The 15,028-nt window shown below is 44.2% G+C and overlaps 1 protein-coding gene across 1 annotated transcript in view; it reads right to left on the reverse strand.

The window, feature by feature from the left end:
• LOC134341380 (NACHT, LRR and PYD domains-containing protein 3-like) overlaps positions 1 to 14,604 on the reverse strand; it is a 77,496-nt gene extending 62,892 nt beyond the window's left edge. Inside the window, exons 1-5 of the mRNA XM_063039241.1 lie at positions 13,653 to 14,604; positions 11,369 to 11,533; positions 9,855 to 9,948; positions 7,032 to 7,748; positions 6,306 to 6,472 (exon numbers count right to left, since the gene is read on the reverse strand). Of these exons, the coding sequence (XP_062895311.1) occupies positions 6,306 to 6,472; positions 7,032 to 7,748; positions 9,855 to 9,864 (894 nt within the window). The 5' untranslated portion in view covers positions 9,865 to 9,948; positions 11,369 to 11,533; positions 13,653 to 14,604. The remainder of the gene's footprint in view (positions 1 to 6,305; positions 6,473 to 7,031; positions 7,749 to 9,854; positions 9,949 to 11,368; positions 11,534 to 13,652) is intronic.
• Positions 14,605 to 15,028: the final 424 nt, after the last annotated feature.

Raw genomic sequence — 15,028 nt, forward strand, 5'->3', positions numbered from 1 at the left:
GAGATGTTAAGAAACTGCATAGGTGAAATGACCCTGATGGAAATTACATACAGGCCTGTTAACAGTAACCAGGATGTGTGCTACAATTTACAACGGGAGAGAGAAGGGGCATGGAAAAAGGTGAATGTGAAAATAGTCATTGGGAATTTCAATATGAAGGGAGCTTTGGAAAATCAGGTCAGTGCTGAATCCCAAGTGAGAGAATTTATAGAATGCCTATGAGATGGCTTTTGAGAGAAGCTTTTGGTTGAGTCCACTATAGGAAAGGCGGATCTGGAGTCTGTTGGGCACGTGGCCAAGTGGTTAAGGCATTGGGCTAGCGACCTGAAGGTCATGAGTTCGAGCCCCAGCCGAGGCAACGTGTTGTGTCCTTGAGCAAGGCACTTAATCACACATTGCTCTGCAATGACACTGGTGCCAAGCTGTATGGGTCCTAATGCCCTTCCCTTGGACAACATCGGTCTCGTGGAGAGGGGAGACTTGTAGCATGAGCAACTGCTGGTCTTCCATACAACCTTGCCCAGGCCTGCGCCCCGGAGAGTGAAGACTTTCCAGACGCAGATCCATGGTCTCGCAAGACTAACGGATGCCTTTATTATCTGGAGTCTGCATTAGATTTGATTGGGGAGCTTCAGGTAAATAAACCCTTAAGAGGCAGTGATCAGAAAATAGCAGAACTCACACTGCAGTTTGAGAGGGAGAAGGTAAAGTTAGATGTGTCAGTATGACAGTTGGATAAAGGAATTACAGAGGCATTGGAGAGGAGCTAGGCAAAAATAAACTCGGAAGTGACACTAGCAGGGACAATCGCAGAGTAGGAATGGCTGAAGTTTCTTGGAGCAATTCAGAAGGCGCAGGACAAATGATCACAAAGATGAAGAATTATTCCAAAAGGAGGATGATCAACCGTGGCTGACGAGGTTGTCAAAGCAGCACAAAAGCAAAGGAGAGGGCAGAGAATATTAGAAAATATAGTAGAAAACTGGAGGACTGGGATGTTTTTAGGAACCAACAGAAGGCAATTAAAAAGCCGTTAGTAGAGAAAATATGAAATATGAAGGTAGGCTAGCGAATAATTTAAAATAGCTTACCAAAAGGTCCGTCTGATATATGAAGAGTGAAAGAGAGGAAAGTAGATATTGGACCGCTGGAAAATGACAGTGGAGAGGTACTGTCAGGGGACAAGGAAATTGCGGAAGATATTAGTAAGTATTTTGCATCAGTCTTCACTGTAGAAAACACTAGAACGTGCCAGATATTTGAGAATGTCAGGTGGCAGAATTGAGTGTATTTGCAATTATTAAGGAGAAGGCGCTCGGGAAGCTGAAAGTTCTGAAAAGTATAAGTGGCAAATGAAATACAATGTTGGAAAGTGTATGGTTATGCACTTTGGCAGAAGAAATAAACGAGCAGACTATTATTTAAATGGGGAGAGAATTCAAAGTTCTGAGATGCAACGGGACTTGGGAGTCCTCGTGCAGGATACACTTAAGGTTAAACTCCAGGCTGAGTCTGTGGTGAAGAAGGCAAATGTAATGTTGGCATTCATTTCTAGAGGAATAGAGTAAAGGAGCAGGGATGTGATGTTGAAACTGTACAAGGTGAGACCTCACTTGGAGTACTGTGGGCATTTTTGTTCTCCTCATTTAAGAAAGGATGTGCTGATGTTGGAGAGGGTACAGAGAAGGTTCATTAGAATAATTCCGGGAATAAGAGGGTTAACATATGAGGAACGTTTGTTCGCTCTTGGACTGTATTCCTTGGAGTTTAGAAGAATGAGGGGAGACCTCATAGAAACATTTTGAATGTTGAAAGGCATGGACAGAGTGGATGTGGCAAAGTTGTTTCCCATGATGGGGGAGTCTAATACGAGGGGGCATGACTTAAGGGTTGAAGGGCGCCCATTCAGAAAAGAGATGCGAAGAATTTTTTTTAGCCAGAGGGTGGTGAAACTATGGAATTTGTTGCCACAGGCAGCAGTGGAGGCCAAGTCATTGGGTGCATTTAAGGCAGAGATTGATAGGTATCTGAGTAGGCAGGGCATCAAAGGTTATGGTGAGAAGGCGGGGGATTGGGACTAAATAAGAAAATATATCCGCTCATGATAAAATGGCAGAGCAGACTCGATGGGCCGAATGGCCGATTTCTGCTTGTTTGTCTTATGGTCTTCTGATCTTAAGATTGATGAGTCCAGATCAACCGCACCCGATGGCTTCTGCAAGGGGAGGCTGAAGAGATTGTGGAGACATTAGTAATGATTGCTCAAGAATCACTAGATTTTGGAGTGGTTCCGGAGGACCGACTATTTTAATTTGTAGGCCAGTTAGTCTGATCAACGTTGGGAAGATGTCAGCAGTCGATAATTGAGGATAAGGTTTCGGGGCATTTGAATGCACATGATAAAAAAAGGCCAAAATCCATGGAAGGGAATTTTGCCTGATAGGCCTGTTGGAATTTTTGGAGAAGATAGCATGCTGGGTGGAGAACGGAGAGTCAGTGCAAGTTGTTTACTTGGACCTCCCGAGAACCTTTGACTTGGTGACCCACATGACACCGTTTAACAAGACAGGGGCCGACAGTAGGACAAGAAAGACACTAGCATGGATAGAGGATCCATGTTTTTCTCCAGACAGATTTTGTCTAACTGTCAGGAAACACAGAATGGGAACAAATAGAGCTTTTTCTTATCAGATGTTGGTGTTCTGGAGTGGTTGGTTTAGGGACAGTTTCTTTTTCTGTTATGTCAATGATTTGAAGGCTTTATGGCCAAGATTTCACGTGTTACGAAGATAGGGGGAAGGACAGGAAGCGTTGAGGAGGTAGGGATTTTGCAGGAGGACAGAGACCAATAAAAAAATGGACAAATCAGTGACAATTAGAATGTAGTATAGGGAGGTAGGTGGCCATACACTTTGGCAGAAATAATGAAGACATAGACTATTTTTGAATCTGGGAGAAAAATCAGAAATCAGAGTTGTAAAGAGTCTCAGGAGGACGAGTGCAGGATTCCTTGCAGTTTGAGTCGGTGTTAGGAAAGGTAAAAACAATGTTGGCTTTCATTTCGAGAGGATTAGAATATAAGAACAAGCACTGGTTACTTCGCACTGCCATATTGTGAACGGTTTTAGTTCCCTGATGAGAGAAAATATGTAATGACATTGTGGAACGACCAGGGAGGAATCAAAACTAACAGAACTGGAGATATTAAACCTGATTTTGAAGATAATGATTCCTGGATGAGCCTGTACTGGCTGGAGTGTGGAAGGATGGGGGGGCGGGGGGGGGAGGGATCTACTTGTAACCTGTGGAATATCGATAGGCTCTGAGAGGATGTGGAGATGATGTTTCAAAGTGGGGGAGTGCAGAACCAGACGGAACAGCCTCAGAATAGAGGGACGCCCATTTAGAACAGAGATGAGAAGATTCTTCAGCCGAAGAGTAGTGAATCTGTAGAATTCATTGACCCCGACAGCCGCAGAGACCAGGTCATTGGGTGTATTTAAAACAGAGTTTGGTACCTTCTTGATTAATTAGGTCAGCAAAGTTCATTGGGAGAAGGCAGGAGAATGCAGTTGAGAGGGATAGTAAATCACCCATGATGCAATGGCGGAGCAGAATCGATGGGCCCATTTGTGCTCTAATGCCTTATGGTCTTATGGTGTGTAAAGGCACCAGAACATTAAGGAATGTCAGTGCGGCTGCCTCATGATGAAGATGGTTACTGTCTGGAGCTCACGCTGTAAAATGGTGATCAGTTTCTGAAGGAAGGCATGGGCTTCCTGATTAATTGAGAAGTTATGAATTAAGCATTGAATAGTCTTCAAGCAACATACACCTATGATGCAATTAAGGTAATCGAGGATGCAACTGAAGATGGATGGGCTTAGGACATTAGAAACACTGAAACATAGAAAATAGGTGCAGGAGTAGGCCATTCAGCCCTTCGAGCCTGCACCGCCATTCAATATGATCACGGCTGATCATCCAACTCAGAACCCTATACCTGCCTTCTCTCCATACCCCCTGATCTCTTTAGCCCCATGGGCCATATCTAACTCCGTCTTAAATATAGCCAATGAACTGGCCTCAACTGTTTCCTGTGGCAGAGAATTCCACAGATTCACCACTCTCTGTGTAGAGAAGTTTTTCCTCATCTCGGTCCTAAAAGGCTTCCCCTCTATCCTCAAACTGTGACCCCTCGTTTTGGACTTCCCCAACACCAGGAACAACCTTCCTGCATCTATCCTGTCCAATCCCTTTAGGATTTTATACGTTTCAATCAGATCCCCCCTCAATCTTCTAAATTCCAGAGAGTATAAACCGAGTCACTCCAGTCTTTCATCATGTGAAAGTCCTGCCATCCCAGAAATCAATCTGGTGAACCTTCTTTGTACTCCCTCTACGGCAAACAATCAAATTACTTTGAGAAATAAGGACTTTCATATGATGAAAGACTGGATCGACTAGGCTTATAATGATCGATTCCTCGAAAAGTTACCGGCAGGGAATTGGAAAGGTTTTACTGGAATACCAGCCCAGACGCTGCGGGTGGAAGTGTGAAGTTTACAGGTAGTTTTGAAGACAGTCTTATCTATACTATATAAATATTAATTGTCCTCTATGTTAGCACGTACAATGCCAGACAAATGTATTGTGGATTTAACTTGCATTCCTGAAGGCTGTGAGTACCAACCCAGACATGTGGGCGTCAGGAGGAGAGGATGGAGTCAGAAGATGTGATGTTTTGTATGTGGCTTCTAAAGAAAGCATTGTCTATGCATTGTCTATAACTTTGTAAATAGGGATTGCCCTTTGTGTTTAGCATATAAAAATCGAGCCCACATTGGGCTAACAGACCTTTCCACCGGAAGTGCCTCCGTCCGTATGATGCCTGCCGTACCTTGTTTTGTCGAATAAAGGAGCTGCATTGTATCTACCAGTAACTCTGTCTTTCCGGAGATTTCATCCACCCCACAACAAACTGGATCAGCACATTTGCGGATGACACCAACATTGGGATGGTGCAGTGGACAAAGAGGAAGACTACAAGAGCTTGCAATGAGACCTAGACCAACTGGAGAATGGGTTTAAAATGGGCCGGTGCAATTTAATGCAGACAGGTGCAAGATGCTGCACTTTGGGAGGACCAAGCAGGGTCGATCTTACACAGCGACCGGTAGAACAAAGTGATCTGGGAATACAGATGCATAAGTCATTGAAATTGGCGGCAAATGTTGATAGGCTCTGAAAGAACGTTTCTTAGCGCATTAAACTTCATAAATGAAAATATTGTGTACAGTGGATGGGATATGATGTTGTATAAAACGTTGGTGAGGCCTAATTTTGATATTATGTGCAGTTCTTCTCACCTACCTATAGCACAGATGGAGATAAGTTTGAAAGAATACAGAAAATATTACAAGGATGTTGCCGGTACTGGAAGACCTAAGTTATAAGAAAAGAGTGAACGGGTTAGGACTTTATTCATTGGAACATGGAAGACTAAGGGGAGATTTGACAGAAGTGTGCACAATTACATGGGGTATAGAGAGGATAAATGCAAGCAGGCATTTTGTACTGAGGTAAAGAGGTACTACAACAACAGTAAAGGGTGAAAGGTGAAAAATTCAAAGGGTTCAAAGGTGAAACTTGTTCACTCAGAGGGTGCTAAGAGTGTGAAACTAGCCAGCAGCACAAGTAGTACAAGAGGTTAAGAGAAGTCTGGATAGATACATGAGTAATGAGGGAATAGAGCACCAGGACCTGGTGAAGGTCAATGGGAATAGGTAGTTTAAGTAGTCCAGCATGGAATAGATGGGCCAAAAGGCCTGTTTCTGTGCTGTACTTTTCTATAACGATGACAAGTCAGCCACACATTGTTTGGGAACTCACAGAGCCAAGACCAGCTGTGGTTAGCAGGTTTGCTTCCCTCAAGTACCGCAGTGAAGCCAGTTGGCCCAATTTACAATCTGACAGTTTAATATTCATCCTGGATTAATGAGATGAGGTAAATCTGCTCGACAGTTCAACCAGGATTTGACATTAGATGTAGACTGAATGCATGTTCAAAGTCCAGATATGCAGCCACTGCTCTTATATCACACTGATAAATACAGCAGGTGTGAGAGGAAAAGGTGACGCTGAACCTGTAGTTCCCAGTGCTCCCCACCTTAACAGCTGAAACCAGAGAGAGACAAGTCAGAGCTCAAAGTCTCCATTGTCATGCAGAACTTGTAAAACGTGCAGGAGGTTAACTTTGGTCACTATTCCCAGCATTTCTGTGACAATACACAAACTACACTCACCTCATTTTCTTCTCTACTGAAATGTCCCTCCTTTGTCAACATCCAGCCGAGTCTTTCAACCTTTTCTTCAATCGCTTGTATGAGTCTGTCTCTGTAGAACTTTGTCAGTTGGTACAGTCGATATTCCTCCCCCTGTGCCAGGAGGTCAGAGATTGTAAACCCTGGCTCTGTTAATATAAAAAGGAAAATGTAGGTTTGAACTCAGATATCCCTCGTCTCCACCGCTCTCATGCAACTCCACAACAAAATGTGTCTTGAACATGCCTACAGACAAAAATGAATTAATTCCCCATCACCAATACTGGACTAAAAACTGAACCAACAATGTTCTGGTCATTACATTAATAGGAGGACCACATTTAATGCAAACCAGTCAATCCCCCATCCCGCCCACTCACCTATTTCAATTCTGGATAAGCAATAAATGTTGGGACTGTGGGTAATATTCGCTTCCCAGAAATCCTTTCTCCATCCTGGCGAATACACTTCCCTTGACTCACATCCCAGAAATACTCTCCTTAACTGGACAGCTGCATTTCCTCCAATACACATCTTGGAAATCCTCAGAGCCAGTAGTACATTTACTGTAATGGGGTAGCGGGTGCCTCTCTGCACCACATGTACCTCTCATTTCCCCTCTCATCTGACCAGCCCTCCAACAAGGCCTCACCTTTACCCTCCTCCCTGCCACATTCTGTGAACACGTCATGCTTATATTTCACTCACCTGCTCCTTGTTGGACACTTGACAATTCCGTGTCCAATGAGCTTCCGAGCTGACAGACAGTCGCCTCACTTGTGCTGGTTCCAGGGTCCTGCTCAGTGTCTCTGACGTCACTGTCTCTGGGCTGACAGACAGTCGCCTCACTTGTACCGGTTCCAGGGTCCTGCTCAGTGTCTCTGACGTCACTGTCTCTGGGCTGACAGACAGTCGCCTCACTTGTGCTGGTTCCAGGGTCCTGATCAGTGTCTCTGACGTCACTGTCTCTGGGCTGACAGACAGTCGCCTCACTTCTACCGGTTCCAGGGTCCTGATCAGTGTCTCTGACGTCACTGTCTCTGGGCTGACAGACAGTCGCCTCACTTGTACCGGTTCCAGGGTCCTGCTCAGTGTCTCTGACGTCACTGTCTCTGGGCTGACAGACAGTCGCCTCACTTGTGCCGGTTCCAGGGTCCTGATCAGTGTCTCTGACGTCACTGTCTCTGGGCTGACAGACAGTCGCCTCACTTGTACCGGTTCCAGGGTCCTGCTCAGTGTCTCTGACGTCACTGTCTCTGGGCTGAATTTTCTCCACTTCTGCTACGGCCGGATCGCATTCCATTGGGACATTGCTCTCAATCTGACCCTGCTTTGGTACCTTGTTTCCCGTGTCCCGATCATCTTCCCTCGATGATCCGCCTGGTAAAATCCTCTTCAGTTTCCCTATTCCCTTCCATTTCCTACCTGAAATAAGTGATGAATTGCAGGTTATACGAGTATGATTTAGATCTGAGCAAAACTGATTCAGACTGCAATGGAGCCGAGACTCTGGGTGACCAGATTTGGAGTGGAACTGTGCTGGTGAATGTGAACCGCACATCTTGCCAGGTGACCATCCCAATAAGCCAGTGACTGGACACATTCACTCCCAGTAAAATAACAGGAGAGACACAGTAAAACTGAGACTCTGGCTGACCAGATTTGGAGTGGAACTGTGCTGGGTAATGTGAACCGTACATCCTGCCAGGTGACCATCCCAATAATCCGGTGACTGGACACATTCACTCCCAGTAAAATAACAGGAGAGACACAGTAATACTGATCACTGAATTCACAGCAGTTGAACACACGGATGACCACGGGATCTTAATGCAGCAGTGTCCGGTGATACTGGGAAATATCACCGCGATTATCTTCGACATGCTAAAATCTCCCAGGGTCACTTCCTGTCCAGTAGTCAGTGTCACACACAGACCAGCAACGGGATTACACACGGTCCGGTCTGCTGGATCACACATTCTCCAATCGCTTTGTCACACGATGTCCAGTCCCCTCGGTCACAGACTGACCATTCCCTTGAGACGCTCATCGTCCGGTACCCTGGGTCGCAGGCTGACCATTACCATGAGATCTATGCTGTCTGCTCCCCTGGTTGCCTTCTTATCCCCCGCCTGATGATCATCATGTAACAACTATGCAAGTCATTGGCAATGTCTCGTTTAGAGAGCTTTGCGTGTAGTTGCAGTTGTTAATCTAAAGGATGGAAGTGATTAAGCTGGAATGTGTGTAGTGGAGAATGACCACTACGGTTCTGGGCTAGGGTGATGTTTTTTGTGTTATATGGTTCGTCTAGGACAGTTTGTCCTGGAGCTCAGGGGCTTGAAGGGAGACCTTACACACGTATATGAACATAAAATAATCAGGGGCGTAGATAGGGTAGATAGTCACAGTCTTTTTCCCGGGGTGCGGGAGTCTGAGACTTGAGGGCAGAGATTTAAAAGGGACCAAAGGGGTATTTTTTCATGTGGTGGGTGAAGGGTATAAATTACGTGCAGTCAGAGAAGGCTGCAAACACAGATAAAATTACAAAGTTGAGAGCATGTGGACAGGAAGAAGAAGTTTACAAAGGGAATTTTTGAAAAGCTGCAGGAAAATAGGACAGGCTTAGACATTTAGATCAGCGTGAATTAGATGGGCCGAAGGACCCGTTTCCAGGCTGTAATATATTTTTATTCCACCTGGAATCACAGATTTGAGCACAATCACAATGCCTACAGGTGACAGAGACATTTGGTTATTCGTTATGCCGGGATTCCCAGCAGAGATCCTGGGAATTTAAATTCAGGTAGAAGATCAACTCAAGTGGGAAATATTTAGAAACTCACATTCACCATTTCTCCACAGCCCGGATATTCACTGGGGTATTAAAACACAGAAGCAGATCACACAAATGTATCTACAATAAGCTGCCTCCTGATCCTCAACCATTCCCAACACTGGCAATATCCACGGCTCTGCTACAGAAAACAGATTTTGGAAACACCCCTCTTCTTTGTGCAGCAGGCAAGGAAAACCAGGGGGGAGTTGATAGCTTTCCTTCCAAATTCTGAAATGCTGTGTTATCACAGAATTTCTGAAATCCAGGAAATGCTCCTATTATCTGGTTCTATATTTTATAAATGGAAGTTGGAAATATCTTACACCTCAGTACTTGTCTGGAAGTGAAACGGACCCTGACCCTGAATATTTACATAAACCACAAGACTGCTGTCACATTCCTGTCTGTGTTTCACTCACAACCACCTGATTCAGGAGTCCCTGTTCCTTTCACTCAGGTGAAGCTTTGCATGGTGAGTGGAGTGATTCGACCATTACTGTTGTCAGGTCCCTGCGCTCGATCTGTTAGGTTGATGAATTACTCAATGCCGCTTTACCAGTGGGATAAATGATACTGCTTGATGAAACTTTTCTATGCCCTGTGTGTGTGTTAACATCTATGTAAGTTTCTTCATCTGAAGTACTGTGTAGAAACGTGACAAAAGTTTAATTCAAAGATCCCTGTGATCATACCTTTGTCCATTCTGATTGGTGGCGATTGTTGATTATCGTCGTCTTGTTTACACTTTGGTCGCGGTTCAGGACAGCTCCACCTGCTGGTGATGCCCTGAATTACACACAGCAAGCAGACAGTGACTCAGAGAGAGTAGATTACTCAGCAAATATGACAGTACTTCCATCCCCTTTATCAGAGCAGCAGTTGGCTTGGGGACTAAACATTCCCCATTAACAACAACTTCCACTCCATGTCTGTAAGTCTGTCCAGTGATACCTGGCGCATCTACTGAAAGAGTCACAGGGCAATAGAGCACAAATACAGACCGTTCAGCCCAATGAGACAATGCCAACCACAGTGCCCACCGAGATGGTCACAATTTGCTGTGATGGGCCCATTTCCCTCCTGGCCTTTTCACTCCATCTACACATCCCAGCTGCTTTTTGAATTATGCGACTGTGCCTGCCTCATCCATATCCCCTGGCTGTTTCCTCCACGTAATCCCCAACATCTGCATGAATCCGTTGCTGCTCTGGTTGGTTTTATAATCTCTTTACCACCCCCTGTCCATTTATATCCCCTATATGCTACGATAAACTTCTCTGTAAACAGCAACTATTAATTTTGTGCATTCTACGAACTAACCAGTCAAGTAAGCCTTGGTCAAACGCATCCAAATCATTGCTATAAAATAAAACAACAAATATCAAAGGCACACCACTGATTACTCGCCTCCATTGCGAGGAGAAACCTTCAACCAGCACTTTTTGCTTGCTACCTTGAAGCTAATTTTGAATAAGTCCAACTTGCTCTCTTCGGACAGCATGGGACCTAATCATCGAGACCAAGCTGCCATGTGACACCTTGTCAAAGACTTTGCTGAAGTCTAATCTACAACATCCATGGGAAAATTACTTTGAATTTCCACCTCTGCTTAGTGTCACGTTCACCGGTTCTGACAATGTAATTAGTAGAAAAGTACTTGATGAGGCCAAGGTATGTAAATGTAAATTATTGGTTGCCATTTGCTAGTGAGGACTGAATAAAATGCAGTGCTGGGGCATTTTGCTTTCAAAACAGGCCTGTTCTCAGCAGAGGCCTACACGACAATACATTCGAGAGTGAGTATATCATTGCAGATCACAATAGCCAGAGGAATCAATGGCATGTTTCTGCAGTTCATGGTAATTCCACATTTCTACAATCACTACAGCACAACGCACTTGGGGCTCCTTATAAAGGGAGGAAATTGTCAACGCATTTTGAGATGATTATAACATAACGAGGAAACATCAGAGCCGACCAAAAGCTACTTCAGATGATGCAAGACCTTCAAATGAGAGAATGTGAGTGAGTTTAAAGAGCGGGGCTTCTGAAAGCACATTACCAGACCTGGAGTGATTGGAACTGAGTCAGGCAGAGGCATAACTGATACCTCTGGGCACATTCAGCCCACTCCACCTATTTCGTACCTTCCTTTCTACAGATGTGTAATGTCTAAAGGACCAGTGTTCGAGTAAATGAGACTCACCAAACTTTCTCCTGACTGAATCAATGGAAACCCTGAGTCAGAAGGGTTCTCTCCAGTTGGTGCTCTCAGTCCTCGGCCTGGTTCACTTGTTTCTGTTCCCTCGTCTTCAGTCGTGGTTTGCTTCCAGTTGGGGTTTTTCCAATAAATCTCTCACCGCAGGTCTACCTTAACCACAGAGATAATGAAGCACGTTAACAATAGAAAGGAGAACAAAACATTTCTGCTCAATGTTCTAAAAGCAAATCTGACTGAAATTTAAACGCTGAAGACAAATAAAAGGATCTCAGTGATCAAATCTGTAATAGTCCCTCACACGCCACAAATCCTGATACGGGAAATGAAGGACTAATCATTCAGTCATGGTAAGACATAAGATATCGGAGCAGAATGAAGTGATTCGGTCCAACGAGTCTGTTCCATCATTCAATCATGTCTTTTTTTTTTTCGCCTCAATGCCATATTCCTTCCTTCCTCACATAAAGTGCTGGATACTGGGTACATCAGATTGGATGTGTGGAAAGAGAAACTGTGGAAGACTCAGTATCAGATCTGGTACTGTCCAAGATGCTACGTGATCTGCCAAACGCTTAATTGCCCAATATGGCCAGACCCCATCCTTGCTCATACCTATAGTGGGGGAGGTACTGCGGCCAGTGTTCTGAAAATGTAGTAAAAGTGATTATCGGGGCATTAATAGTGATATATCGAGAAACGAAAACAAAAAGCTCTTGAATTTATAGTAAATGGACCTTCTAGTTATTCGCTGCTCAACATTAGTTCTGTATTGTTAAGCACTTGAGCCTCATTTCCTCACAGTCCGCTTCCTCGGACAAGGCGAAATTATTATTAGTTTTTCTTGCGTTATTCATTACTATTTCCTAGATACCAGAGAGGCTCCCGATGAAACAGCTTTGTCCACTCTATTGACTTTTAACATCTCGTCTATAATAGGAAGCACGATAATGTAGCATATTCAATCGTGATTAACATGCATAGAATGTAACGTGGTTCCGTCTCCAATGTTCCCACTAATCACTATTTTTGCAGCTGCGTGGATCAACCATTGCTCTGAGCCGGAAATTTTCACACGGCCTGAAAAAAGCGCGACATCGTAGATATATATCCTTTCTTTGTAATGTGTATCTATGAACATTTAGAATGAAGACTGACCGTAAAGAAAAAGCATACCTTTGATTTTAATTATTACTTAAAGGATGTGATAAAAATGCAGTACAACGAAGAAAAACTTTCAGGTTTCGTAAACGTTTTTCAGGCAGTGTTTAATTCCATCTGCGCTGCAACAAAGGCTCCGATCACGGGAGCATTTTGGTTACGCAGACGCGTAGTTCAGAGGAACACTGACGGGTCTCTCTCTCCACGTTACCCCCACCTTAGAACAGTGTTTTGTCAACTGCCTTGTCTAAACAACAACAGCGTCAACCTGTTGTTGCAATCATGCAATTCGTCAATAATCAGGCCCAGATCTCATCGGTGTTCATATTCGAGATGGATGAGGGCTTGTCTAAATAGGAAATGCACTAAATGGCCACTTTGTTAGCTACAACTGTAAACCAGCTCATTAATGCGAATCTGTTAATCATGTGGCAGCAACTCAAAGCATAAACACATGCAGATATGTTCAACAGGTTCAGTTGTTGTTCAGGTCAAACATCGGAATAGGAAATAAATGTGATGTAGGTGATGTTGACCGTGGAATGATCGCTGGTGCCAGACCGGGTGGAATGAGTGTTATGGAAACTGATCAACTACTTGGATTTTCACGTATAAATCTCCTGGGTTACAGAGAATGGTCCGGAAACAAACCAAAGGAAAATCCAGTGAGCAGCAGTTCTAAAGGCTTTGTTAATGAGAGAGCTCAATGAGAGTGGCCAGACTGATTAAATCCGACAGGAAGGCGGCAAGAACTCAAATAACCATGCGCTCCAACAGCGGCGTGCACGTCACCGATAAACCTCGAACATACACTCAGTGCCACATCATTAGGTACAGCAGGTACATGAAAAAACGTGCCCACTGAGTGTAGACTTTCATACTTTTGTCAACTCCCAGTGAGATTTACTACAGGAATATTTAACCTAAATATAACGTCAGATATACAATATCTTTGCTAAAAAAAACACACACATAGAATAAAACATACATATTCGTTAATCCACGCAGTCCTAAGGACAATATTGGACTGATAGAAACATCAGCAATACTAGCGCGACCAGTGGGCGTAATAAAACACCATAACATCTCCCCCTGTAGCCTCTGTTCTTACCTGGTGCTGGACTCCTGAGTCTGTTTACAAAGAATCCGGGCATCTGAATGTTATTGTCCCTGACAGTAAGTGATCACACCCTGAGCAATGTTCTGTTGATAACTCGCTCATAAACCTGAGCTTCAGTCTATTCAGCACGTAACGCCACACCTTGTTCCACAACGCTTGTGTTAAACCACATAAAAGCTTAATTTCGATGAACAAGTCACTCGTACAAGTGGCCTGAACCAGAATTAATACCACAGTGCAAGCGGTGCAGTAATTTTCTCCCTCTAGAATATTTGATCTGCTCTAGAGAGGAATCACAACCCGCATCATGGTTCGGTTCCGTTCGTGTCGTCACTTTAATTTATTGTTCACCTTGGGACCAGTTTATTGTCAGAATATAAACCCAGCGACAGCTCAGGACAAAGATCGCTGTGGGTTTATTGCACAGAGACAGGAGAAGGAAGGGCGCTCTCAACTCTGATGGAATATTACGTATTGGAATAATGTTCTCTTTTCAACAGGAGGCATTCACTTTCTCCGGATTTTACTGTGCCCCCTCTGCCTGCAGCTGACTTCACGGTCACCCTGTTTATAAAGAGCCACTTTTAACAGTTGTCCGCAGTTGGCCCATTACAGTAACTGAGCAACTGTGCCGAGATAAGCTTCTCCCAGAGATAACAAATGGCCAAAGTCGACAGCGAGATAAGGACGCCCTTCTCCTTCAGTTTATTGCTCACTGACTGGAAACAGGTTACCATGTCACAGCAGCAATCAGATCAAATTATGATCATTTCCCTCTATCAAATTTACCTGGCATCCTATTTACTGCACACATACATCAACCGGCATCGCATTTATTTTACAAATATTTGTACTGTTCCTCGTCAGAGAACGATGGAGGGAAAAAAACATTAAATTCACTGCGTTTCTTTTATGTCGCAATGTGCTACTGGTATATTGAAGTAGTAACATGACATTGGCCCCCTCAGTCCTGTTTCGCTATTCTCTATGATCACAGATGGACTGTGATCTTAGTGCGCATCCCTGCGACCGCCTGGAACAATTCGCTCACTTTCCTGATCAGAATCTGTGCGCTGCGGATTTAAACACCTTTTTAAAAAATCCAGGCTTCTCGTTTCCTTTAAAGACCTCTCCACCCCAAAAACAACTGCATCTATCTTCACCTGTTTCAGCTTCCCCGGGAACAGCAACTGATAGTATTGACACGGTAGAAATACTAGAAATACTGCCGTGACAAGTGGGCTTATCAAAAACCATAACACAGCCCAGTGCAGTCCCTGTTCTTACCTGGTGCTGGACTCCTGAGTCTGTTTTCAGCAAATCCGAGCATCTGAATTTTATGGACACTAACAGTAAGTGAACACACC

This window comes from Mobula hypostoma (assembly GCF_963921235.1).
Source record: "Mobula hypostoma chromosome X1 unlocalized genomic scaffold, sMobHyp1.1 SUPER_X1_unloc_1, whole genome shotgun sequence".
NCBI lineage: Eukaryota > Metazoa > Chordata > Chondrichthyes > Myliobatiformes > Myliobatidae > Mobula > Mobula hypostoma.